Source organism: Pelecanus crispus, chromosome Z (genome assembly GCF_030463565.1).
Source record: "Pelecanus crispus isolate bPelCri1 chromosome Z, bPelCri1.pri, whole genome shotgun sequence".
NCBI lineage: Eukaryota > Metazoa > Chordata > Aves > Pelecaniformes > Pelecanidae > Pelecanus > Pelecanus crispus.
The window spans coordinates 50374113-50399503 of NC_134676.1; the positions used below are offsets into that span (position 1 = coordinate 50374113).

At 38.0% G+C, this 25391-nt stretch overlaps 1 protein-coding gene across 2 annotated transcripts in view; it reads right to left on the reverse strand.

Moving 5' to 3' along the window:
• Nucleotides 1-1006: 1006 nt before the first annotated feature.
• SPTLC1 (serine palmitoyltransferase long chain base subunit 1) overlaps nucleotides 1007-25391 on the reverse strand; it is a 41094-nt gene continuing 16709 nt past the window's right edge. The window contains exons 4-15 of one of the 2 annotated variants that reach the window (XM_075726442.1): nucleotides 24944-25037; nucleotides 24404-24476; nucleotides 17834-17966; nucleotides 15966-16095; nucleotides 14302-14391; nucleotides 13466-13573; nucleotides 11961-12056; nucleotides 11563-11659; nucleotides 10199-10253; nucleotides 4291-4408; nucleotides 3330-3403; nucleotides 1007-2846 (exon numbers count right to left, since the gene is read on the reverse strand). In XM_075726442.1, coding sequence (XP_075582557.1) covers nucleotides 2753-2846; nucleotides 3330-3403; nucleotides 4291-4408; nucleotides 10199-10253; nucleotides 11563-11659; nucleotides 11961-12056; nucleotides 13466-13573; nucleotides 14302-14391; nucleotides 15966-16095; nucleotides 17834-17966; nucleotides 24404-24476; nucleotides 24944-25037 — 1162 coding nt within the window. In that variant the 3' untranslated portion in view covers nucleotides 1007-2752. The remainder of the gene's footprint in view (nucleotides 2847-3329; nucleotides 3404-4290; nucleotides 4409-10198; nucleotides 10254-11562; nucleotides 11660-11960; nucleotides 12057-13465; nucleotides 13574-14301; nucleotides 14392-15965; nucleotides 16096-17833; nucleotides 17967-24403; nucleotides 24477-24943; nucleotides 25038-25391) is intronic. The other variant, XM_075726443.1, reaches the window with a different exon arrangement.

Below are 25391 nucleotides of genomic sequence, written 5' to 3' on the forward strand. Positions count from 1 at the left end.
GAGAGAGTCCCACTTCATCCAAACATAGCCACAAAGCAACTAAAACAGGCTTGTTTATAAATTTATTAGCCTAGAGCACTGAGAACTTAAGCACCTTAACAGGCTTCTGATTTTTTAATGTCAAAAGTTTAACCAGAATCACCTGCTGTCTCCCTAACCCCAACCAACTTTCTTCCTCAGAGCCATCCTTCCCTCCATCTGCTTGCCATGATCAGAGACATTTGTCAAAAAAGCCAAAATTAAGAGTACCAGCCATGCTTAAACTGACCAGGGATATCTCCCTCCACCAGCTACATCTCATAAGTGTCTTAATTTCTCACAGAGACCATGTATATCACCTGTCAGTAAAACACACATTATAACAGTACTTCAACGGCTATCAACCATAAGGTGTTTCACTTTCGTGTGGCCTAAATACTTCTTTTCTATAAAGCTGTAAACAACAAAAATGGGCAAAGGCAGTTTTACCAATGTTTTAATGCTGGGTATGTGTTTGCCAAATGAATCAGATGACAGCATCTCTTAGCAACATACTTGAACTCGTTTCATCCGAACCACTTAGTCACAGCTTTGAAATTGCCAGAAATTCCATTCTGCTTCCTGCCACTTTAGGTGTTATCACTTCATTTTAAAGCAAAAAACAAAAACAAAACCAACAAAACAAATACAGGTATCTAAAGATTGCTGCTAGTTCTCAAAACTGCAACAAAAAGTGAATATAGATTCTGCAACCTAGTATTTCAATGCTAACTGGCGATTTGCTTACCTTCACAGGTTTACCTTGAACTCCAAAACCATTTATTATCCTGCACTGGAATCCAGGTACCTCATTTGTTCCCAGCTTATACATCAAAAGCTTGAGTTTACTTGAATATTCAGATTTCAATTATCAAACCAAAAATGGCTCACAAGCTCAAAGTATAGTGACAAGTTTTAATTTCCATTTCTTGCAATCTCTGAGGGTCTTGAGAAGGTTGATTGTTCTGCACTTTTGGTTCCTTCAGCTTCCTTCCCTACATTTCTGCTCTTCCAAATTGTTGGCTTCTCACAGGTTTTTACTCACAGTTAATAGAGAAAAATGTAAATGATGGTGAAATAGGAATACTCTTTCACATTTGGATGAAGGTTTCTCTACATTGCACAGGTAATAATTTGACTATTTCAAATAGTCAAACAACAATCACAAAAGTGCCCCAATACAACTTTAACTGGTTTATCTGAATGTACACAGGTGAAAAAGTGTTGAAAGCCAGCACAGACAGTCACTATGAACTGAAGGAGGCAACATACACTATACTAATCTGATGCAGAATATTCAACAAAATATGGTTGATCATGCAACAAAATCTAATTATAAGTAAAACTCTGAATCAAACATGATTAACTTTTTATTTAAACAATCATGTTTCTCAAAAATAGTCCTGTAGTCCTTGTAGCAGCAACCAAAAAGGCACATAAGTACAAAACAACCCAGAATACAGAACAGACAGAATATAAAATTTTGAAACGGGTATTCTTAAAGCAAAATCCTGAAATACATAGCTATAGTTTTTATTTTACAAAAAGGTATAGTTTACTGTCGTCCTTCCTTACCAGTTTTCTTTGATTGGTGTAATGTTTCCATCTGTATAATGTACATCTGTGCTTACCAAAAATCCTGACAGCATAAGCTCCAAATATTACTATCCAATTATGTGGGGATATTATGTGCACATATCGAGTTGTAGTTCAGTAGTATTTGTACCATCTAAACTCTTATTAGCTATCTGTGAGTCTTCCTCTCTAAGGTATAGCTGTTTAGAGATAAAAGCACACACCATTTTAGTGCTTCAAAAGTAGTTTGACTAAGCTAATATTTAGCTGCTGTTTCAAAACCTTGCTTCATTCTTCATGCTGCTTATGACTGCTCTTTAAGACTGGTGCCAAGCCCCCCTGACTGAACACACTATAATGGAATTACACCAGTTTCACAATTCAGAGGATTCAGCTTAGATGTTTTAAGTTAATAATATGAAAAACCTCGCCCATAATATCAAACATGCATATAATTACATATGAAATGCAGGAAGCAAATAGTATTTAATATGTATTTACCATTTAGATAATGGAATTCTCTGGCCAGCCATTCCTAAAAACTGGCTTCCAAAGATAGTTAGACAAAGATATAAACAAAAAAGGACTGAAGTTCCTCCTATAATTCAGTAATAAATGCATAATATAGCACAAAAGTATCTCTTAATGTGTTATTTTCTCCTTTTTGCCAGTATTAGGAACAGCCTATCTTCATTGGGAGGTGGGGGAAGAGGGAGATAGTTCCTTGAAATTTATTTGAAGTTCCTACATTCTGAGAATATGCAAAGAAAATGGTACATTTTAGATGTTTTGGGGGAAAACTGAATGCTCACATACATTTTTGAAAACATTTAAGGGTTTGAAGAAATAAATTCAAAACTTTTTAAGATGCACCTTATGAAAGAGTCCTGTATACAACAGTGATATCCCATTTCAAGGAGTGCTAGTAATGGTAGAGTTTGAATTGCAAGTACATTGTGTCATTCACTGGTTCCAAAATTCAGCATTCTTCCCCTCACCACATTTGTACCATTCTGGAACAATCTTGTTACTCAGTCCGGTTTCAGTGCCATCAGTGGAAGAACTTGAATATCTGAAGTCACTTGAACATCTGAAGTCACTATACAGTGTAAAACACTTATTCTGACAATTTGGGGAAAGAGGAATCCAAACCAGCAGTCTAATTCAATACAGACTGTGCAGCTTCCTTAAGAAGTGATGCAGCTTTGTCCAGTTCTTGTTCTGTTTGTTCCACTGTTATTACTACTCGAATACTACAGAAAGAAAACCAGAACGTACACAGTAAACTTCACTCCTTGCCTTCAGGTTTAGACCTTTCTTGTACTAATTTTAAAACATTAAGATCACTATGTCTAGGGAAATTACTATGAATTCAAATTCAACCCAAAAGATGACATATGTCTACACAGAAATGGTCAAACTACTTTTTTTCCCTCCCAATACACACCACAGAAATTTGATTGTTATCTTTTCTACCTGCAGATGTGCAGCTCATGGAAATGTGCCTGGTAACAGGCAACACACTGATCACTGAGATTCAGGTAGATCTGATAGTTATTTCACGGTATTAGCATCCTGTAACAGTCACTGAAAATATACCTTAAAATGGAGCCTTTCCCATTTTTCACAAGACCAACTATTCAATCCAGCCTCCTGAACAAAACCCCATCATTGTATGAAAAGAGATAGGGAGTCATATCCAATAAAATGAAATAACATATTGACTTTCTACTAACCTGGGTGGAGGAAGACATTTTTCTTCTTTGTCCAGATAGCGGGCCTGAGTTAACGCAATACCACTATTCATGCACTACAAATAAAGAAAATTCAGCAGTCATCAATCTGGGAACTTCAAATGGTATCTTCTTTTGATCACCAAATACTTTTAACTAACTTTTATGAGTTTGGTGTCAGGATAACTGTTAAGTTCTTTCCCAAATGGAGGTTTTAAAGGTTGTGCAAAATCATCTCTAATTTTCATACAGCATAAACTCATAAAACAGGTTAGGGTGTAGCTTCTTTAGCTTTCTATCTCCAAGTAATAAGACAAAAATGCTGATGTAAGTAGGCTATTAAATCATATTTAAGCATATTTTCAAGGAAATCAACTTCAGTTTCTTTTTGTTGTGTAGTCTTGTTTACAGGCTGCCCGAAATACAAAACCTCCTCATCAACCTTCATCTCCTTCATGTGAGAGAAAGAGAACCAATGTATATTGAAGATGGAAAAAATAGAACACACAAAACATGATTCACACACAAAAAAAAGTAAGTTCATGGACTCAAACAAGCAAAGTTACAGAAATCTAGACCTCAAACAGTTAAAATACACCACCAGAGCTCTGTTCAAATGACAGCCTTTATTCTTATGGACATCGTAAAAGTTTTCTAAGCAACAGTTTTACATGCAAATTTAACTTGACTTTTGAAGTACATAACAGGAAATAATTATTTTCTGAAGTAAAAGTTCTAATATATATTTTTATCCAGTGCTACAGACCTAAACATCTCCAGCAAGAAATGGTTAGAAGATGGTCTTCAATATAGCCCTATAGTCAGCAAAGGAACTGAGTTTCTTGCAGCATTCCTGCAAGACATTCCAACAAGTTACCCAACAAGCCTCCCTACCCACATGCACTTCATTCATTACTCACATTCAAAGGCAATGATATATGTCAATTGCTATTGGGACACTTACATAATCCACAACTCGTTTGAGTAACTTCACATCATTTTCCCGAGAGCCACAGCTCTCTTCCAACTGTAGGTGCAATGCTGGAGAAAAAGATTCTCCCACTACTTTTAAGCCAGAAATCCTAAAACAAATAAAAAAACCTTTAATGCACATCCTACCCGAACACATGTGTTAAAGTTCTTGATAGTGTTTCCCCTTACTAGGTGGCAAGTGAGAAGAGAGGGATATTTCACTTTACTAATACAAATACAGACAAAACATATGTGCATTTCAGCTTGCAATAGGTAAAGATAACAGAACTTATCAAGTGAATGTCTTTCTGAAGGAGTTTACTATATGTAGTTTCAGCAAGTTTGTGTAACAACAGCGACTCCTGCTTTTGCAAAAAGGATTAATGATTCAGAAATTGTGAACGGACCCTTACAAAGATGTAGAAGAAATATTAGCATTAGGCCTGTATGTTGCTGATAAAAACACAGCTAGCTAAGTCAAGTCTTTGGAGTTTATATTAAGAAAATAAATAATAATAAATCTTCTTACCCACTTATGTGATAAGAAGAAACAAGGTTTATTTTTTTTGGCAAGACTTCTTATTTTAATTATTTCTTGTAGAAAATCTTTACAACATCATCTGTCACTTAGAAGCCCCTCTACAACTAGTTATATTACTAGAATTGGTCCCACATCTATATGTAGGGACAGCTGTCAATTGGGTTCCTAGAATTTGATTGAATGACTGACATTTGATTGTCACTGTCCTGGCACAATGTATCATCATATTGAGGACTGAGTTATTGCCCTCGAAAAAACTGTATCCAATACCCAAGCAAGACCTCTGGTCTCCAAAATTAACAGTTCCCATAAATGCATGTCCATCATCAGCCGTAATTTTGACTTCCTGACTTTGATGAGCTTGCCTCACACACATCTTAAGTTTATACCCTCATTTTCAAATAAGTTTTCTATTTTTACCAAGTTCAAGACCCAGCCAGAGCAGAAGAGATGTTAATCCCATAAACACCAAACTGCGGCCTATAGGAGAGAGAATTGGCACTACAAACACACCGAATCATTTATAACCTTGAAAAAATAAAATTATACTCTAGCATGGAAAGCATCTTGCATTATTTCTATAATGCTATTTAAATTCACAGTCCATTCCAGAAAGACAAATCAAACTGATATTCTTCTTCAGCCACAAAACTGCAAACACTCTGGTGTCATTCACCTACACTTGCAAACTAACCAAACACAGGCGATTTCTTTAATACATAAGCACACAGACTGCATTTATCTCAATACTGCACAAATATCTAGGGATCAGGGATACAACATTTGGTAATGTAAAGAACAAGGAAAAGCAGTCCAAGGTCCAGCTACAAGGTAGAAAGACAATACACAGTATAGCTGTATAACATATCTGTTCTTAGTTATGTTCCCTAGGAGTGACCTGATTTCTAAGAAGTAGCGTTGTACAAGTAGGGAGATGAGAGTAGAAGTCAGACAAAAGTTTCACTGTAATTTAAATCAATTTCCTGGAGAACAGAGTTTGAGACAAAACAATTAGGTTTTGTTTAGAGACACACAGTTTTACTTCTAGTTATAAAACAGACATAATTCTTTAACTGAAATAGATAATCATAAACCGTCCCCCTCCAAAGAGTAAATGGGAAAAGATGAGTAGGAAGCAAGCTTTCTATCACTTCCATTCAAACTGGGTCTTTGCCTGAACAACATGCTTTGTATTTGCTACACGCTTACTCACAGAGGCTGCTTACAAGTTTCAAACTTAATTTTAATCTTAAAACCTTTTCTGTCAGTCACAGCTGCAGTAACCTGAATGACATAATTCATCTTACGATGATGAATGACATAATTCATCAGCCCCATCAGCCTGGGGGATGAAGGAATTGAGAGCAGCCCTGAAGAGAAGGACTTGGGGGTACTGGTAGATGAAAAGCTGGACATGAGCCGGCAATGTGCGCTTGCAGCCCAGAAAGCCAACCATATCCTGGGCTGCATCAAAAGAAGCGTGGCCAGCAGGTCGAGGGAGGTGATTCTGCCCCTCTACTCTGCTCTGCTGTGGTGAGACCTCACCTGCAGTACTGCGTCCAGCTCTGGGGCCCTCAGCACAAGAAGGACATGGACCTGTTGGAGCGGGTCCAGAGGAGGGCCACAAAAATGATGCGAGGGCTGGAGCACCTCTCCTACGAGGCCAGGCTGAGAGAGTTGGGGTTGTTCAGCCTAGAGAAGAGAAGGCTGCGGGGAGACCTTAGTGCAGCCTTTCAGTACTTAAAGGGGGTCTATAGGAAGGATGGGGACAATCTTTTTAGCAAGGCCTGTTGTGACAGGACAAGGAGTGACAGATTTAAACTAAAGGAGGGTAGATTTAGACTGGATATAAGGAAGGAATTTTTTACAATGGGGGTGGTGAAGCACTGGCACAGGTTGCCCAGAGAGGTGGTGGAGGCCCCATCCCTGGCAACATTGAAGGTCAGGTTGGCTGGGGCTCTGAGCACCCTGCTCTAGTTAAAGCTGTCCCTGCTCACTGCAGGGGGGTTGGGCTAGGTGGCCTCTAAAGGTCCCTTCCAACCCAAAGCATTCTATGATTCTACAATTCTACTTTACCCGACTATTTGAATACACCCAGGAGTTTAACACGAGGTCTTCCAATGACAATACTTTAACTTGCATGTAAAGTATTAACTATGTTTTTCTGAGCCTCTGCCAAATTAAGATTCAACAAGTATTTGAGAATCTAATGCACACACACTGTAATTTTCCTGAAATCAGAATTCACTTTCCTAAGAAATGCTGGGAAAGTAAAACAAAAATGTACAACTTCCACACAAAAAAGACAGCAGTCTGAAAGATCTGATTTTGAAGTAGCAAAGGAACAGAAACAAGCCTCCTGAACTCTAACACTCCTTTTAAGGCTAGTTCTACATTAGCAAACTAAATATGCCTTGGACTGTTTTCTGGCCCTGTGGTGAATGGGTATGGAATGACTCACATCCATACTTTTAAAATCTAAGTCTCCACGTCAGGGTGGCCACATCCAAACTGACTACTGGGAAGAGCTCCTGGCTCACACCAGCTCTTGAACTGTATCCAGGAGTCCTTTCAAAGAGCATTGCTTGGCCTGGGCCAAACCCATGCCACAGGTCACTCCAGCAATTTGACAGAGGAGACAATCAAGATCGAGTGCCCAGGAATGCTTCCTGACTTTAACGTACCAGTATGGATGTAGCCCTGGGGAGCTCCCTCCTTACAGCTTTCTGCACCCCAGCTACAAGACTGGGCTGCAGAACTGAGTGGCAGGCCAGGTTCTTGGCAGTAGGGAACCCTGTGTAGCTGGGCTGCTCTGAACACCATAAACATTTCCATCAGTTTTGCTAAGAGAAAACTAGAATGAGGTCTCACTGAAAAAACACGAAGTTTTTCTGGAAGGAAAAAATCTTTAAAAATAATTCTGCTTTCCTCCAATGAAAACTTGCTTTACTGGAAAATTCTCAGCCAGGTGCAGGATATGCAATAAGTAATGAACTATTTAAGGGATGCTACCTACTACTGTCATGCTTTTTAAAAAAATGTAAAATTCTGTCCTGTCTGTCCTGTCTCCCTGCAACAGAGCTTCTTCTTTTGTATTTACTAAGACGCTAGATATTTTTAAACACAACACAGAAATCTACTTTTTCTAAGATTGTTAAGGAAGTTAAGAATATTCCTGATTTGTGTTAATCATTCCATCTCTTACTGCATTTTCTTATGCTTCATAAACTGCCATAGACAGTAAGAAAGTAGTCCTATGCAGGATTCAGAATTCTTCCATTTCTTCCACAAACCAGCACTTGTCTTGTACCCAGAACAGGAATAAACACCAGTCATTCCTCTAGCTTACAACAGGACGGTTTCTTCCCCCACCATAGCCCATACAAAGACCAACATCTTTTTTTGAATGCTAATCATGCACTGGCCCTTATATAGCAAGTCCTAAATTTCATGAGTTAGTTTAGACCTTGGCTAAGAAAGATTTCCTTTACTTTTAATTTGTTCCTCTCACTGCATTTGGTCTATTACGAGAAAGGAGAAAAAGGTATGTATTCTTTCCCACTTTCTTTGTATACAGTTCTACCACCATTTTATGCTCTCTTTTAAACCGACAGTTAGTTCCACTCTATCACAGTGAGAGTACCCTGAAGAACTGCAGTCAAGCAGCAGCCATGGTTAGGCAGGAAAGATGAGTGCATTTAAGATCACAGCATTAAAAAAAGCTTTTTCTGAAAACTTTGCCTCTTCTTCGAACCATCACACACTTTTTCTACTGTGGTTATTAATTAAAGAAAAACACACTGTACCCTGCAAATATTACTTCAAACCTTCTCTCTGATACTACTTTATGCAAATGTTAGGATAGTTTTCCAGCTACAGGGCTCTCCAATTACCTGGTGTTGTTAAATCTTTCAAGTCCTTTCCCAGTATGACCTAGAAGAACTTTGCAATTTTTTTGGACCTCTATATTACCACACCATTTTCCGTAAGGCAAAAATACAAAAGTCCTATTACAGACAATTAGGCATTTTGCCTACTTGTTGATTTGTGACTATACTAATTACTGAATTTAAATGAAAAAGTAGAATCAGTCACAGGATAGAAAAGTACCAGCCGTGGCTTATCCGCTTCTGTTTTGTGTTGAATATTAACAAGTAAAAGTTTGATATTTTTTCCTTACTTTTTTTTTCCTTTCAATGTATTTATAATTATCACCTAAAAATGACAGGTAGAGAAGAATATTATAATTATTCTCCTTTCAGCTCAATCATAACATTCTATTACTAGCAAAGAAGAGACACTAACAGTTTTCAAGTTACTCTAAAATTGTAATTTCAAGCGTAGAAGCATCTGGGTATCTTTGACCTGAAAGCCTATGCATTTTAAACCCCTGCTGAAACAGAATACACCCAAAGGAGAGAAGGATTATTTGATGGTAGGATTACTCCAAAGAAGTTGAATGTAACTGAAGTTCTAACATAAAACATTGGCTAAGCAGGAAACTGCTTATTTGAAATAACAAGCAACTCACACTGAATAACTAAGTGACTAATACTACAAAAAAGTCAGCTAGTATAATCAATCATGCATTATAGATTTTATGTGTGTTTAAATGTTATTCATTTCTGTAATATGTCACAGAAAACTGTTGAAGAAAATTAATTGTAAAATACCAGCTAACATATCCATTCTGCACATTAAACAGTTGTTGAATAGTCACAGTAGTTTCCATATATTTTAGTATCAAAACCTGTCAGGTAAAAAAAGAAATTACTCAGTATAGCCATCTTTTAAAACAGGATAGTGTTAGGAAATTTTAAACAGAATCCTTACTTTTCAGATAAATTCTAGCAGTTTTCTATGTGCCTACAGAATAATGAATATTTCTATTACTATTTAACATTCAAGTCTCATGTAAGAACAATATTGTACTAAAGGTGATTGCAAGGTGCATTGAATTGTCTGAAAGAGTATCTGCTAAACTACACCCCAAATGCTTTTACTTACGCATTCTTTTTCAGAATTCTTATCAACACTTCATACCATTGAAAACTAGCACACTGTCCTAAAGACTTAAGGGTTTGCAAACATCGTCACTAGCATTAAGGTATAATCTCATCTCAATACCTGAAAAAAGGATTTTAAAAACTTGGGACTCTTTTTAGTAGCATAACAGAGACAGTTAGAAAAGGATGACTTTCTTCCTTTAATACATACATAATTTAGTGTACATTTCCCAGTCTAAGCATCTGTAAAACCAGAAACAGATTTGGGCACGGAGAGTTCTTTAAAATTGGCATTACAAAGGCATGGTCAAATCAACAAGAGCCAAACTCCCCCCACCCCAAAATACACTTACCCCTGTAAAGCTTTGTGAATTCGTTCGCATTTAGCCCGGAGAGTCTGAAAAATGTCTACACACACCCAAAAAAAAAAAAAAAAAGAAAGAAGGAAAAGGCTTAGATATCCTGTTTCTACTTTACATTTCTATAAGGCTAAGATTTCAAAAAAAGCATTCGGAAGGAAAGCTAAGATATACGTATCTATTGAAGTGCTAAGTCTCTTCACTAGTCTTCGTAATGTTCCTGACTCCCATTTCTGCCAGGAAATGACAGGCTTTTAAGAGCTTCCCCTTATCTCATTACTCCAGCTGCATTGGTTCATGATCATATGGAAAGGATGACACAAACACTTGGTAATGAGATTGAAATGGCAGGTGCAACTTGTTTATATCTATCAAATATCTACAGCCATACAGACTCTGTTCCTTGATCCTTTCACCAACTCACTGCAGATTCTTAAAAAGGAAATTTTGACTCCTGGATCTGCAAACCTTGGTTCTTTTCCTCAGCAAAGGCTGACCCTCCACTACAGCTTACAGTCCCGTAACTTACTCTTAATTATTTCTTGCTTTTGTTTGACTTCTGAGGACTAGGAGTGGGCTACCCAGTAGTTTTTATTCATTTGTGATAAATTAAATACTACCTCTCTCTGCAGATGTCCTCCAATCTGCTGATGCTAATGAAGGTTAAAACCAAATACACACAGATTTGGCCAATTTTGTCATCCTCATACACTTTTCAATCCCTCCACCCCCTAAAAAAACCCAAAACAAACAAACAAAAAAACAAACCACTTTCTTTGGTTCTAGCAACAAGGGCAATTCTCTAACTCCTAGAGCAGAAACTCCTGCCTGCCAGCTTTATCCAAATGTCCTGTACGTGGTCCTGCCAAAATTGCAGGTGTTTGCACCATGATCATTCCTGAGATTCTTCTCTGGGAGAAGGGGAAAAAAAAAAAAAGTAGTGAAAGCAGAAAGGAAAGGCTTGTTCAGTCCTGAGGAAATATATTCTCATTTGTTTCTCTTTAACCTTCCCTTCCTCCATTTGTCTTGAAGGAATTTGTTTTCAAGAAGAAGTATATCACTAGTCAATAAAGCAGAATAATAATTTCTCCTTTGCTTAGTGATAACTATCTCTGTCCCTCCTAGCCTCAACTAACTTCCTCATTTTCAGCTGGAAGAAGGAAAGGGGAGGAAACACTGAAGAAAAGCAAGATGGGAAATTATATGAAGAAAAAAAATCATGCATGTAAAATTAATTAGCTGAAAAAGAGAGAGGACTTACAAGAGTAAAAGGGTGAGGAATCAAAATAGGGAGAAGTATGAGTTATTAGTTTGGGGTGAAGAAAGACTGAAGAATAAGATTTTCCTGACTTAAGTACCTGGATTATCTTCCATAATATTCAGAGCCTCAATAGCAGCAGCAGCTAACAAAGGAGGTAGGGATGCAGAAAAGCAGTAGCCTTGACCAGACAATCGCTGTGGGGGAAAAAGAAAAAAAAAAAAAGAAAAAATGTCACTTTTTTATTTATAGCATTATAGACAATGTTTTAAAAGTTAACTCACATACATCTAAACAACCTCTCCTCCACACTTACAGGTTCTTGGAAGGATTTAAAAGTAGGTCTCCAATTCATCTACAATATTGCATAGAACCAGAGAGTTTCTGTATGGAATCAAATGTTGCATTATAATTTGTATCATAATACTCCTTGCAAATTGATATTAGTAACTAAGTAACTAATCCTGCCACACCATATAAAAATGAGACCTGGCTTACCTGATGGTCAATAATAAAAGATCTTCCACAGCAAAATCCTCCAATAGAAGCCAGTGAATTTTCCATGTTTGCACTAATAAGATCTATATCATCAATCTGCCAGTTAAATTAACAAGTTATTAAGAGATGCTTTTGATCACATAAATACTATTTATAAGATAAATCTATTAAAGATGTATCTTGTTTCATATTGTCATGAATACTACAGAAGATCCACCGAACTATCACATATGAAAATGAAACTACAATTGAAGTAACAATTTTAAGCAATACAAAAGGACTTTAGAAATTGAGATTTACAGATCTGCAGATAATTTACACAGGATCACTCTTTTCCAGCCATTGTAATGTGAAGAACACAGACATAAAATCCAAATTATATAGATACTGGTGACAATTCCTCAAAGCATTCAGTGTCACAGTGTCCTGTAAGAATGGTAAGTAGTCCCACTGCGGTCAGGAGTTAGAATGTGATTAAAATTGGGCATAAGCCTAGCTAAATCAGAGCCTGAACCTTAAAGACACAATTGTCTTATTTCACTTGTTTGTTGCAAACAGTTTTTGCCATATTTGATGACCGCTACATACAAATTCCCATTCTGAGGAGACAAAACTGAAAGATTATGTTTATAAATGAATTTAACATAGAAGTCAATTAATCAGATGGGACTTGGCAATCATCACAGTAGCACTGTTTGTTTCCTTTTCTAAAGCTGTTTTTCATTTTCTCTTTTCCACATTTGGTATTAAGATATTTAAAGTGAAAACAATAGGAGATAGGGGAAGACAGAATGAATTCTCAAAATTTGATATTTCACTTCCAAGCTGAACTCAGACACTGTAAAATGTAGTGGGAGATGCTCCATGCCAAGACACTGGCAACCAAAAGAACAATTCTTCCCTCCCCAGCTCAGGTGGCTGTGGTAGCAAACAACTGCAAGGTTACCATATTGGATTTCAAAGTACTCCTCAGGTGCATAAACACCACAAAAGGTAGACTCTCAGAAAAATAGTTTGGCTTAATCTGCCAGTAAAGTAGTAAGACAACATCTTTGAAAGGGCCATCAAAAGCTTTATCCTACTTTTCCCCACTGGAGTAAAAGGCAATAGAGCAAAGTAAGCTGGCTATACACTGAGAGGATTTTTCTGACTTACCCCCAGCCCTCAAAATATTTCTGTGTAAGCGTGACACTTTTAAGTGTATGTGGCTGGAAAATACTGCAATCATCACCCCACTGAGTGTCCAAAAAAAGGAAAAAATTATGCACTGTAAAAATTCTTTTGTTATGTTCCTCCCTAAAGATAAGTAAAATTATTTCAAGTAAGCACGTGAAAGGAAAGTGCCAAGACCTGAATGCTTTAAAACTGATAAAGAAAAGTATGTTTCAAATTTCTATTGTACACTGCTAAACATTGTTAATGCCACAGGTATAAGAAATCAAGTGTGCAATTTGCTTTTGTACATGTCTCTCGTTAACAACAAAACTTACAAAAAAGGCACTTACGTTTATTCCAAAGTGTTCAGTAATTCCTCTTCCATGTTCTCCAAGGACTCCAAAGGAAAGGCTCTCTTCCAAAAATATTCTAACTTTGTATTTATACTTCAATTTTATCTAGAACAGAGCAAGTGATATAAAATACAAGTCAAGCCCACCAGAATTTGGTAACAAAACAGGTGGGGGAGATAAGGTAAAGACAGACAAGTACGGCATCCCGAATGCTGCAAAGATGTCAGGTCTGGAGTTGTGTTCTGTCATTAAAACATTTTAAAAGCCTCCAGAATTCTTTCACCATGTTAAGTCTTGAGTAAATTTCATAAATGCTCATATACCAAATTTTTTTTTTTTTAAATAGGCTATCAAGTACTTTCAAGATGATGCATTTTCACAGCATTTCTTCCATTATCTACTAGAATATAGCCTGTACAAAAAGCCAATTTATGCTGAATAATAAATGTTTTCCTTGGAGTCACTGTTTATGACAGCTGTGTGAGGGTTTCTTTGAAACTTTTTTTTTTAAAGATATAACTTAGTTTAATGATTTAGTATCATACAGCATAGCTGAAAATACAGTATATTTTACAGATTAAAAACTAAGAGCATAACCAGATATTAATCTGCAAGCCTCATTACCTATAGCTTCCAAATCCTAATCCTAATCAGAAGTTTCAAAACAGTGTAAGATTTGGGATCGCCATTTCATGAATGACTGAGAAAGCAAGAAGATAAACAAAAAACCTGCATGCAGAGCTTTTCTATGTAGGTTTAATTATATGATACTGCTATTTCATTGCCACATGTTTTCATATGCAGAGTTTAAAAGGGAAGCTGAAACCACTTACCAATTCTGGAAGAGGGCAAACGTCTCCTGTGTTCATATACAATCCTTCCACTACAATAAACCTTCGAGTTACACGGGCCTTGCGAGGATTCTTCAGAGAAAGATATGGTTTCAGTTCATATCAATTGTTACTAACAAGCAAAGCTCTGAAGATTTTTTTGATAGGGAAGGAGAGCAATGGGAAGGGAAGGAAGATAATGTCTCCTTTTCAAGTAAGCTTTTACTTCAGTTTAAACTTAGTACTTCTCATTTGAAGCAAAAACTGAAGTGCCTCATTGGACTAGTTTTCTTTATTTTGTAGTAATTTTAAAGCTTTTAAATCTTCACAATATTTAGGATGCCTTGTTTGCCAACAAATCATAACCAATCCATTTGAACTTTCTGAATAAAATACAGACAATACAACTACAGACAAAGTACTACAAACCTTAACCTCTATTACATTCATCATTAGTCTGAGCATTTAGAAGCCTTTTCAGTAAGTGGTTTGTGCACTAGGATTCTCAGTGCAGCACAAACCTCTCACAAGGAGTGTCTTCATATAACACATCCAAAAGTATTCATAAGTTGGAACAATTCTAGTGGTAAGATCTACCCTTTCCTAGTCAGTACGTCTTAGTTATACACACATGGTCTATATTAAGCCCTTGGCCACCAACTTTATGTTCACATTCAGCTAATTGTGAAGAAACTTTAACCATGTAGCTAAATCAAAGCACTCTGCTCTAACAAACCAAATGGGTTACACAAATTGCATCACTAGTCTATCAACCACATCTGAAAATTCATGTAAGAATTATGACAAAATGTATTTTCCATGAAGGTATGTTAACTAGTACGTTGTCTATAAATTTGCTATTAATCAGATCCATTACTGATTTAAACTGATATTAAACTGATTGGCTTATAATTATGCAGTTTCTCTACTTTATTTCTTCTATGTGTTAGCACGAAATCAACTTTCTTCCTGTTGTCTGTAACTTTCCAGCATTCTGTGAACAAAGCACATAATGGTGACAGCTCTTTGGCCTATTCTTTTAAAATTAATTTGACCAAGTTATCTGTCCTTGCTGATCCTGATTTTAGTAGCTGCTTTTGGACATCCTTTTGTATTACTGTCAGAATGAGAAGCAAGCCATCAAACTGACCCAAATTTTTCAAGAAAGAGAACATCTTAAGAGTTGAGTGCAAGATAGGGGGAGAGTCTAAGAAAAAAAAATCATGTTGATTCTATAAATTAAAGGGTCAGGACTAGCTGCTTTTGTGTTGATTTTACAGTGTGGCATTTGAACTGATAATTAACTTGCATGATTTATTAGGCAAATGCAGTTATACAGATTTCTAAAAGACAAAAAAAAGCTCTGTAACAGTATTTAAAAAAAACATAAAATAATCTCACACTTCAGTCATCTGCCCAAAAACATATTCCCCCACTACCAATGCCTGTGAGCTTGTTTCCAGTGGTTACACAGACAAGAGCAAATAAATAATTTAAAAAAAAAAATCCATCTTAATTACATAAGCGACATTAACTGCTCAATAGGGATTTATGAAAACCAAATAACTGCCTATAAGCATCGCATCCATTCAATCACACAACCCAGAAAAAAAATGTGAGGGAGGTGGCCTCAGAAGAGTACAAATATTTCTTCAAAGGAATAGTACCTTTTGATCTTCAGTCTCTTGTTCTTTCAACAGTCGTTCAAGGTCAGCCATATCATTATGCTTAAATAACTTGATGTTACTACGAGATGCTTGTAATCCCTTCTGAATAGCAAAGCAGGCAGCTTCATCTCTGTAAATACAGCAAGCCCTTCTAAGTTTACACTCGGTTTAACAATTATTCAAAGAAAGCTGGCTATTAGGACTGTCCTGCTTTTGAGCAGATATCTGTACTTAGGTGTAGTTAAAACCAGATTTATTAAAGCAGCACACATTTTATTTATAATTTGAAAACTCATTTCTAAAGCTTCTCAACTTTCCTATGCACTATAACCACTAAAAGCAAGCCAACAGCTCTTTTCTTGAAGTGTACACTGGTCCTTTTGTTTGTATGTGACAGCAGTTTATTTGAGCACAGCATTCCATGAAGTGGGTACAATACCATGGTAATTATCCCAGAAACCTCTCATTCCATTTGCTCTGTGTCTTAGAAAAAAGGTGCAAAGATGTGCCTGTAACATTTATAGTGGTCCTCCAAGTATTCAAAACCTGCTTTTTAATATCCTTTGGGAATTACCATCTCATGGTTCAAAGAACTATCCGCCATTTTTAGGTGTTGGAAAAGCAAATCTCTGAGCATGATGGGGTATGCGATTTCACAGCTGCTTAAGTCGAGTAATCTTTTAAAAGTGGCAACTAAATCAAACCTTCTACATGTGCTAAATGCAGTAATTTCAGGCAAGTTGCTTTTAAATATGGTGAGGTCTTTTGTCAGTGAGAAGCTGAAACAGTACAAGATACCTAACTCCAGGATACACTGGCATCTTGAATAGTGTGCATGATCCTGGTAGTTCATCTCAAAAAAGCTGATGCAGAAAATGTTCAAAGACAACCAAAAAAACACGATCAAAGTTATGAAAGACCTTCTGTAAAAGAAGTTAAATAGGCTGCAAGCTTTACCCTTAGAAAAGACAGCACTGAGGAAAGATTTTGGTAGACAAATACAAAAGTATCAGTGTGTTGTGGCTGAACCCCAGCATGCAGCTAAGCCCCACATAGTCACTCACTACCCCCATGGAGAAGATGCATCAGTTCACTGTCTAAAAATCAAATGCATCAATCGAAATTAGTAGGTGTTATATTCAAAACAGGTATTTCTTCATATTTTTTCATAAAATGTTCAAGTTAAACTGTGAAATTACATGTCATAGAAGCATTCTGAATATTAAAGATCTACAAAGGTACTAAAAGAATAGGAAGGCTTAAGAAAAATCCATTAACTACTACAAAATCCAAACCCTCCTGTTTGGCTCAGAAAGTTTTGAGTATTATTACATTGTTTCTCCTGGTTTTTTACTCTTCCCTAGACAAATTATGACTGGCTGCTCTCAGGGACGAGGCACTGGGCTTGCTGAACCCTTAGTTTGACCCTGCATAGCTGTTCTTGTGTTATTTTAATATCTACCAATATTTATCCAACTAATCCATTGCAAATATACGTGAGGGGAACAACTGTCCTGAAAGAAAGGTGAAAAGGCAGCAGTAAACAGGAGAAAAGCAAATATGACTGTACAGCTTCTTAAGAAGACAACTAGGTATTAGACTTCTGTTAGTTCATGCATGCACAAGTTTGTGGGTTTTTTTTTACAGCTGAGTGCCCAAGTCTGCTCTTCCATGATAAAAGCAGTAATTGATCTGATTTGGAGTATTCAGTGAAGAAAAGATATTTGAGCTTTGTACAACAAAATACTTGATCAAAACCAGCATTATTTTCTAAATGGTTAACTTAATATGATTAAGAATAATGGAAAAGAAAAACGGAAAGGAAAACTCTTTAATCTGGAATTTCCAAAGTAGAAAACAATACTTACACAAACACAATGTCCCCTCTTTTTGAATATGCAGGAATAGCACTGGCAATTGTTGCAAATCCATATGAGTATATAATAGCTTCCTCTGTCCTCATGAATTTTGCTAGTCGTTCTTCTAATTCTAAGTGCACATCTATTTGAGAGAAAAATTGAAGAGATCTTAGATAGTTTACTTGTTTTCATATCAGAAAGACTATCATTGCTTTTAGCAATCATCTAATTGAAGCAAACAGAATGCGTATTTGTAGGAAGAGTGTTACAACAAGTCACTTCCCAAAAACCAGCTGCAACCAATCCAGCCTTACTTAAATTGACAAGTAACCCAATATTAATCAGAAGCTTTGATAGATCTGAAAATATTTATGTAATGTGGTTCTCTCATGTTCTTATGCAATGGTAATTAAAATCTAGTTGTGATTAGACCACAAGTAAATGATGAAGCGTTCCTGGACTGTGACTAGGGAGCACAGTTACTGCAGTCAGACAACAAATAGCTATCTAATTTATAGCGATTAATGAGGTCCTGTTGGCAGACTGTCAGTTTTTCCAAGCTGATGCTTCCACTGCATATAGCACAGCTATCATTATAACAGAAAACTGCTCTTGTGAGGCTGCAATCGCATACCATCTCCTGAATGCACTTCAGCCAATTGAAAAGGTCACCATCTCCATGCCAGAGATTACTCACCCTTAAGATCAATTGACACAGTTGCACACACAAGCATTTCCCAAACCAATTTGGTCAAAGTGACCCATGTTGGAAACAAAACACCACTAAATCAAAAGATTAAGAAGGGTAATACCACATGGCGAGTGGATTGTTGCTGCAGAAAGGTGAACACAGCATTAAGTACTCTGCATAAGCAGAATAACCTGTACCAGACAGTTATTTTAATTGTGTAACTCTCTTGCCACTACCTGCTTGCGCTAGCAAATGTTAGTCAGAGAATTATGCCTTTTACAAACTGGAAATAAATAAGATCAAAAGGCAAACAGAGGTCCTTAGTGTGTGACTTGAAAGATCACCATTGGCCAAATGTTACTTTTTTTCAATTATCGAAAGTAAAATCAAATGAGGCAACATCAGTTGAAAAAACAGGTTCTTCAATAGCCCATGAGGCAGTTATGTCAGTGTTGCTATTTCTAGCCAGGTACCAACAGCAAGGGTGAGGGAAGAAAGGGCTTTGTAATAATCTTAACTTTGCCATACTAAACAAGTATCTAGCATAACCTTTCCCCAGAAGGGCACATCCACCTGATTAATGTATTTATACAATAAAAGCAAAAGGTATGTCTTCAAACAACACCCTCCCAATCACAGTCGAGAGCAATTTTATCTACAGACTGCAAACTATAAATCTTCAACAATCTTTTCCTTTACCTGAGCATCAAAAAACGCAATGGAAAGGAACTCTTATTTGGTTTTCCACTGGTTTTAAATGGAAACAAAAAGTTTAATCACTTATTATCTGAAAGTTTTCTGTTGCTCCCTATCACTTTGATCCAGCTGTATTAGATATACCAAACATTCAGAAAAACCTAGAACAGCCTTTCTTCTCCAACGTCTTTGGAAGGAAGGATACTGACTGGAGTTATCTAATCTACTTTCTGATAGAGACTTTAGGTGGTCCTTTTTCAGAATCTTTGTATATTTTTCTTTACTGTTACATGGACTTCAGGACCAATGAAACAATCTCCAGTCAGGCTTCAAAACAGGACGGATGAACTTCGATTCAATTATTGAACAAAAAGCCTAAGAAAGATCTTTTTCTGGCAGCAAGCACCAAAAAAAAGGAGACTGGCCACATGGTACTTAAAACATACAATGTAAACAACATTCAGCCAAAAATGTTCCTTCTTGAAGCCCTGCCAGTACTGAATAACAAATTAGGGGAAACAAGGACTTTACTACTACTTTGAGTGCCCAGCTATTGATAACTAGTGGGGAAAAATGTTTTTTTTTTAATGTAAAAGACCACCTACATCCTTTAACTAAAAAAAAAAATGGAAAAGATGACGAGACCAGACCAGTTAAAAACGACAACTTGCACACTCCTCTCTGAGCTTTACTCAGCAATGACCACCACTACACTGAGCAGGGGCTAGGTAAGAAACAGCGGGTGAAAGAAATACTGTCAGCAATAATGAGCTAATGAATATAACCAGATCTGTGTTAAGGAAAAAAATTTTACAGGCCTAGTAAATTTTGCCAAGGGCAAGAACATTTAAGTTCAGAATGACGTACAGCACGCACAAATTTGATACATAAGGGAATGAATGTTTTGTATAACTGTGAGGTTGAAAAGTTTAAGACAGTATTAATTAAGGCTTCACTACCATTCCACCATGATAAAAACAGAATACTATCTGACTCGCCTTTATTGCAATGATTTGCTTTAGTCTGGTTACATCACTTGGATTAGCCTAGCTTAAGTGAAAGCTGCAAACACTACCTACGGTACATTTCCAGAGAGCAAGATACGATTGGAACAGCTTTCTACATAATTTTAAAACCTTAATAAAGCTATTATTGTCAATAATAAGGGATTGAGAGCAGACCTGCGGAGAAGGACTTGGGGGCACTGGTAGATGAAAAGCTGGACATGAGCCGGCAATGTGCGCTTGCAGCCCAGAAAGCCAACCGTATCCTGGGCTGCATCAAAAGAAGCGTGGCCAGCAGGTCGAGGGAGGTGATTCTGCCCCTCTGCTCTGCTCTGGTGAGACCTCACCTGCAGTACTGCGTCCAGCTCTGGAGCCCTCAGCACAAGAAGGACATGGACCCGTTGGAGCGAGTCCAGAGGAGGGACACAAAAATGATCTGAGGGCTGGAGCACCTCTCCTATGAGGCCAGGCTGAGAGAGTTGGGGTTGTTCAGCCTAGAGAAGAGAAGGCTGCAAGGAGACCTTATTGAGGCCTTTCAGTGCTTAAAGGGGGCCTATAAGAAGGATAGGGATAATCTTTCTAGCAAGGCCTGTTGTGACAGAACAAGGAATAATGGATTTAAACTAAAGAAGAATAGATTTAGACTAGACATAAGAAAGAAGTTTTTTACTATGAGGATGGTGAAGCACTGGAACAGGTTGTCCAGAGAGGTGGTGGAGGCCCCAGCCCTGGCAACATTGAAGGTCAGGTTGGCTGGGGCTCTGAGCACCCTGCTCTAGTTAAAGCTGTCCCTGCTCACTGCAGGGGGGTTGGGCTAGGTGGCCTCTAAAGGTCCCTTCCAACCCAAAGCATTCTATGATTCTATGAATAACTGCTATGAAGTCCCAGTTTAGTGCCTAGCCATGTGCTCGCATGCAAGTCACAAGCAGAAGAACTGAGACCAAATCCCACATCATCTTTTACACATTTTATCAGGTAGCCAGTCCTGATCTTCACAGCAGTACTAAAATTGTGGCTGCTAGGCAATCAACATTAGCCTTAAAAAAAAAAAAAAAAAACCACACCACCAAAGAAGTGATACACCCCGCAGCTGTCATTAGGGAGAAAATAACCATAAAGATTCAGTTATGTGTGAATATACTAGTATTTCAAGCTTATCATAGGATAAAGGCATGGATGCATATTTCAGGGATGCTGCACAAAGCAAAAATGTCTTAATAGGGACTTACTAAAACTACGAAATCCCTTCAAACAGGCAGAGACATGAAGAATCAAGTCTCCATTCTAAATAGGTTGTAAAATGATATCTACATATCCAAATAAAAAGATCTCTAATATTGGTAAGAGATATCAGCCCATAAGAGGGGATTATTCTCCGTGACAACAATTGGCAATAGAATCATAGAATCGTTTAGGTTGGAAAAGACCTTTAAGATCATCCAGTCCAACCACTAACCTACACTACCAAGTCTACTCTAAGCCAATAGGTAGACTAGACTAAACCATGTCCCAAAGTGCCACATCTGCCCGTTTTTTGAACACCTCCAGGGATGGTGACTCCACCACCTCTCTGGGCAGCCTGTTCCAATGCTTGACTACCCTTTCCATAAAGAATTTTTTCCTAATTTCCAATCTAAACCTCCCCTGGCACAGCTTGAGCACATTTCCTCTCATCCTATCGCTAACTACATGGGAGAAGAGACCAACACCCACCTCACTACAACCTCCTTTCAGGGAGTTGTAGAGAGCGATAAGGTCTCCCCTCAGCCTCCTCTTCTCCAGGCTAAACAACCCCAGTTCCCTCAGCCGCTCCTCATAAGGCCTGTGCTCCAGACCCTTCACCAGCTTCGTTGCCCTTCTCTGGACACGCTCCAGCACCTCAATGTCTTTCTTGTATTGAGGGGCCCAAAACTGGACACAGTATTCCAGGTGCGGCCTCACCAGCGCCGAGTACATGGGCACGATCACCTCCCTGCTCCTGCTGGCCACAGCATTCCTGATACAAGCCAGGATGCTGTTGGCGTTCTTGGCCACCTGGGCACACTGCTGGCTCATGTTCAGCCGGCTGTCAACCAGCACCCCCAGGTCCTTTTTGGCCAGGCAGCTTTCCAGCCACTCTTCCCCAAGCCTGTAGCATTGCATGGGGTTGTTGTGACGCAAGTGCAGGACCCAGCACTTGGCCTTGTTGAACCTCATACAGTTGGCCTCAGCCCATTGGTCCAGCCTGTCCAGGTCCCTCTGCAGGGCCATCCTGCCCTCCAGCAGATTGACACTCCCACCCAACGTGGTGTCATCTGCAAACTTACTGAGGGCGCGCTCAATCCCCTCATCTAGATCATCGATAAAGATATTAAACAAGGCTGGCCCCAAAACAGAGCCCTGGGGAACACCGCTCGTCACCGGCCGCCAACTGGACTTAACTCCATTTACCACTAGTCTCTGGGCTTGGCCACCCAACCAGTTTTTTACCCAGCAAAGACTATGCCTGTCCGAGCCATGAGCTGCCAGCTTCCCAAGGAGAATATTATGGGAGACTGTGTCAAAGGCTTTGCTAAAGTCCAGGTAGATGACATCCACAGCCTTTCCATCATCTACCAGGTGGGTCACCAGGTCATAAAAGGAGATCAGGTTGGTCAAGGAGGACCTGCCTTTCATGAACCCATGTTTGCTGGGCCTGATCACCTGGTTGACCTGCACTTGCCTGTTGAGTTCACTCAGGATGAACCTCTCCATAATCTTTCCCAGCACTGAGGTCAGGCTGACAGGCCTGTAGTTCCCCGGGTCCTCCTTCCGGCCCTTCTTGTAGATGGGCGGTGTCACATTGGCAAGCCTCCAGTCATCAGGGACCTCCCCTATTAACCAGGACTGCTGATAGATGATGGAAAGTGGCTTGGCGAGCTCTTCTGCCAGCTCTCTCAGTACTCTCGGGTGGATCCCATCTGGCCCCATAGACTTGTGAGTGTCCAGGTGGCATAGCAGGTCGTTAACTGCTTCCTCCTGGACTATGAGGGCTCTATTCTGGTCCCCATCCCTATCCTCTAGCTCAGGGGCCTGAGTACCCTGGGGATGACTGGTCTGGCTAAATTTTCAGCCTGGACTGAAAAGGCAGGAGGCATTAGTCCACAAGTTTCTTTGAGCTTTTCAGTGTTTTTGAAGGGAAAAAAAAAAAGCCTGTATGAATTCCAACAGATCACTGCTGAACTGTGATCAGTGAGGAAATCTCACTTTCTAAAAGCTCTCTACTAATCAATGCGCTACCATCACCTCCTTTAGAAATGAATTACAGTTCTGGGCTAATGAACAATCTGTAAGATTAATACCAGAGACTCAACTTCATTATGATACATAGACTTCTAACAAATCCAAGTAGGTGTAGCACCTGGTCGATCACTTAAAGGGCTAGCTTGATTAACTGAGAAAAGTTCAAGTTAGTCTTAAATTCAAGTCAAGGCTATAGGAAGCTAGCTTGATGAAATCATCTGAGTACAAACATGCTGTGAATTCCATCGCCTCTGGGAAGAGACCGGAAAGTTCACAAGACTGAGTTGATGGGTTTATCCTGCAACTGTGCAGTTATTCATGTATTACACTTTGGTTTCCATGCAGTATTTCAAAATACCAATGCCTGTAAATAACTATTTGCAGAGGCTGATATTTAAGAACTTAGTACTTCTTAAAAAAAAATGAAAAAACCGTTAGTAATATCGGCTCGTGTCATAAAATCTCTTAACTACAACATTAAAGTAGTCAGTAAAGGAAAACTTCATTCTGACTACAGCATCAGATAAACTTAACTAATCATCTTTATCATAGAAATCAGACTGCCCTCTTGTGGTCTACTTAGAAACTTGTTATTAATTTACACTTAAATTCTCTGTGTATGATTAAATTCTAATATGTTTATTTTCTCTTTCTACTATGCCGATCAGAACTCAACAGGTTATATTTAGCTTTGTAACTCTCCAACACCACCATTAGAAAGAGTAAGAAAACACATAAAATGAATAAGAAACAAAGCTACAAACAATAAACTCTACCAATCCTGAACAATCACAGTAAAAAGTGTGTTAGAGGGTAACTGTTCTTCACAACGACAGAAATAATTTGCTGCTTATATGTAGGACTATTTTGGCTGATTTACCAAACCAGTCTGAACACCCTTCAAGGCAGACCAAAGAAATTACTCACCAAAAGTACCATAGAATCCTCTAGGTCCACAAGTGCCAACACCGTATTTCTTCAGAGATGCCTGGGCCGCACTCTTTAACACAAAAGAATTACACAAAATATTTATTGCTACACTAGATCTTCAACTCCTCCATACACTTCAGAATGACAATTTTATACCAATGTACACAGGCCAGCTCTTGCACCATGTAACATGACCTGCTTTACAAAACGTATATTAATGTACTGAATTCTATTAATTAATTTCACATCAAAACTATTTTAGACAAATCTTTAACAATCATTAATTGTATTCTAATGATTAAGGACGTAAGATACTAATGTAACTTGATAATCAGCTCATATGCAGTAAGTACACCAGATTAAACTTTAGTAAAAACATAAACAGCACAGAATTACAAGGTTTATAATCTTCCTTGCTGCTTTAGAAGTATAATTCCTTGACAAAGTTTGTGCTTTCTGAAGTCATTCTTGATTTCAAGATAACATACAAAGTAAAAGAGGACTAATCACACAAACACAGTAATTAGAAGAACTCACCTTAACCTTTTCATTATCCAAAAGTCCAAGAAAGTTAAATGATGCAAAGTTTATACATTCCTTTCCATTAACAGTGATTATATGGGTGGGAGGACTGAAAAAAAAATTACAGACCTGTTGTTATGAATGAACATTTGCCATTTTCATAAACAGTCAAATAGTTCAGGAGTTCTGTTTTTCAACAGTGAAAGGCACATAGCTTTTTCAAGATTCCGTCTTTCCAATTCTTCCTCTGCAGCTGCCAACCAATACTTAAGTTCAGTGTCAAGTCACAAATACACTACCATACTCAGCAAAAAAGTGTATTCCTGTAGTTTAATAAAGAAACCATAAATACCTTCCTGAGATATTTGGTTTAATGATTCGTTGTCGAAAACTTAATTCATACAAAGGTGACTCCTGAAGAAAGAAATAAAGCTTCTCGTTTAAAAGCAAAGTGATATCTATT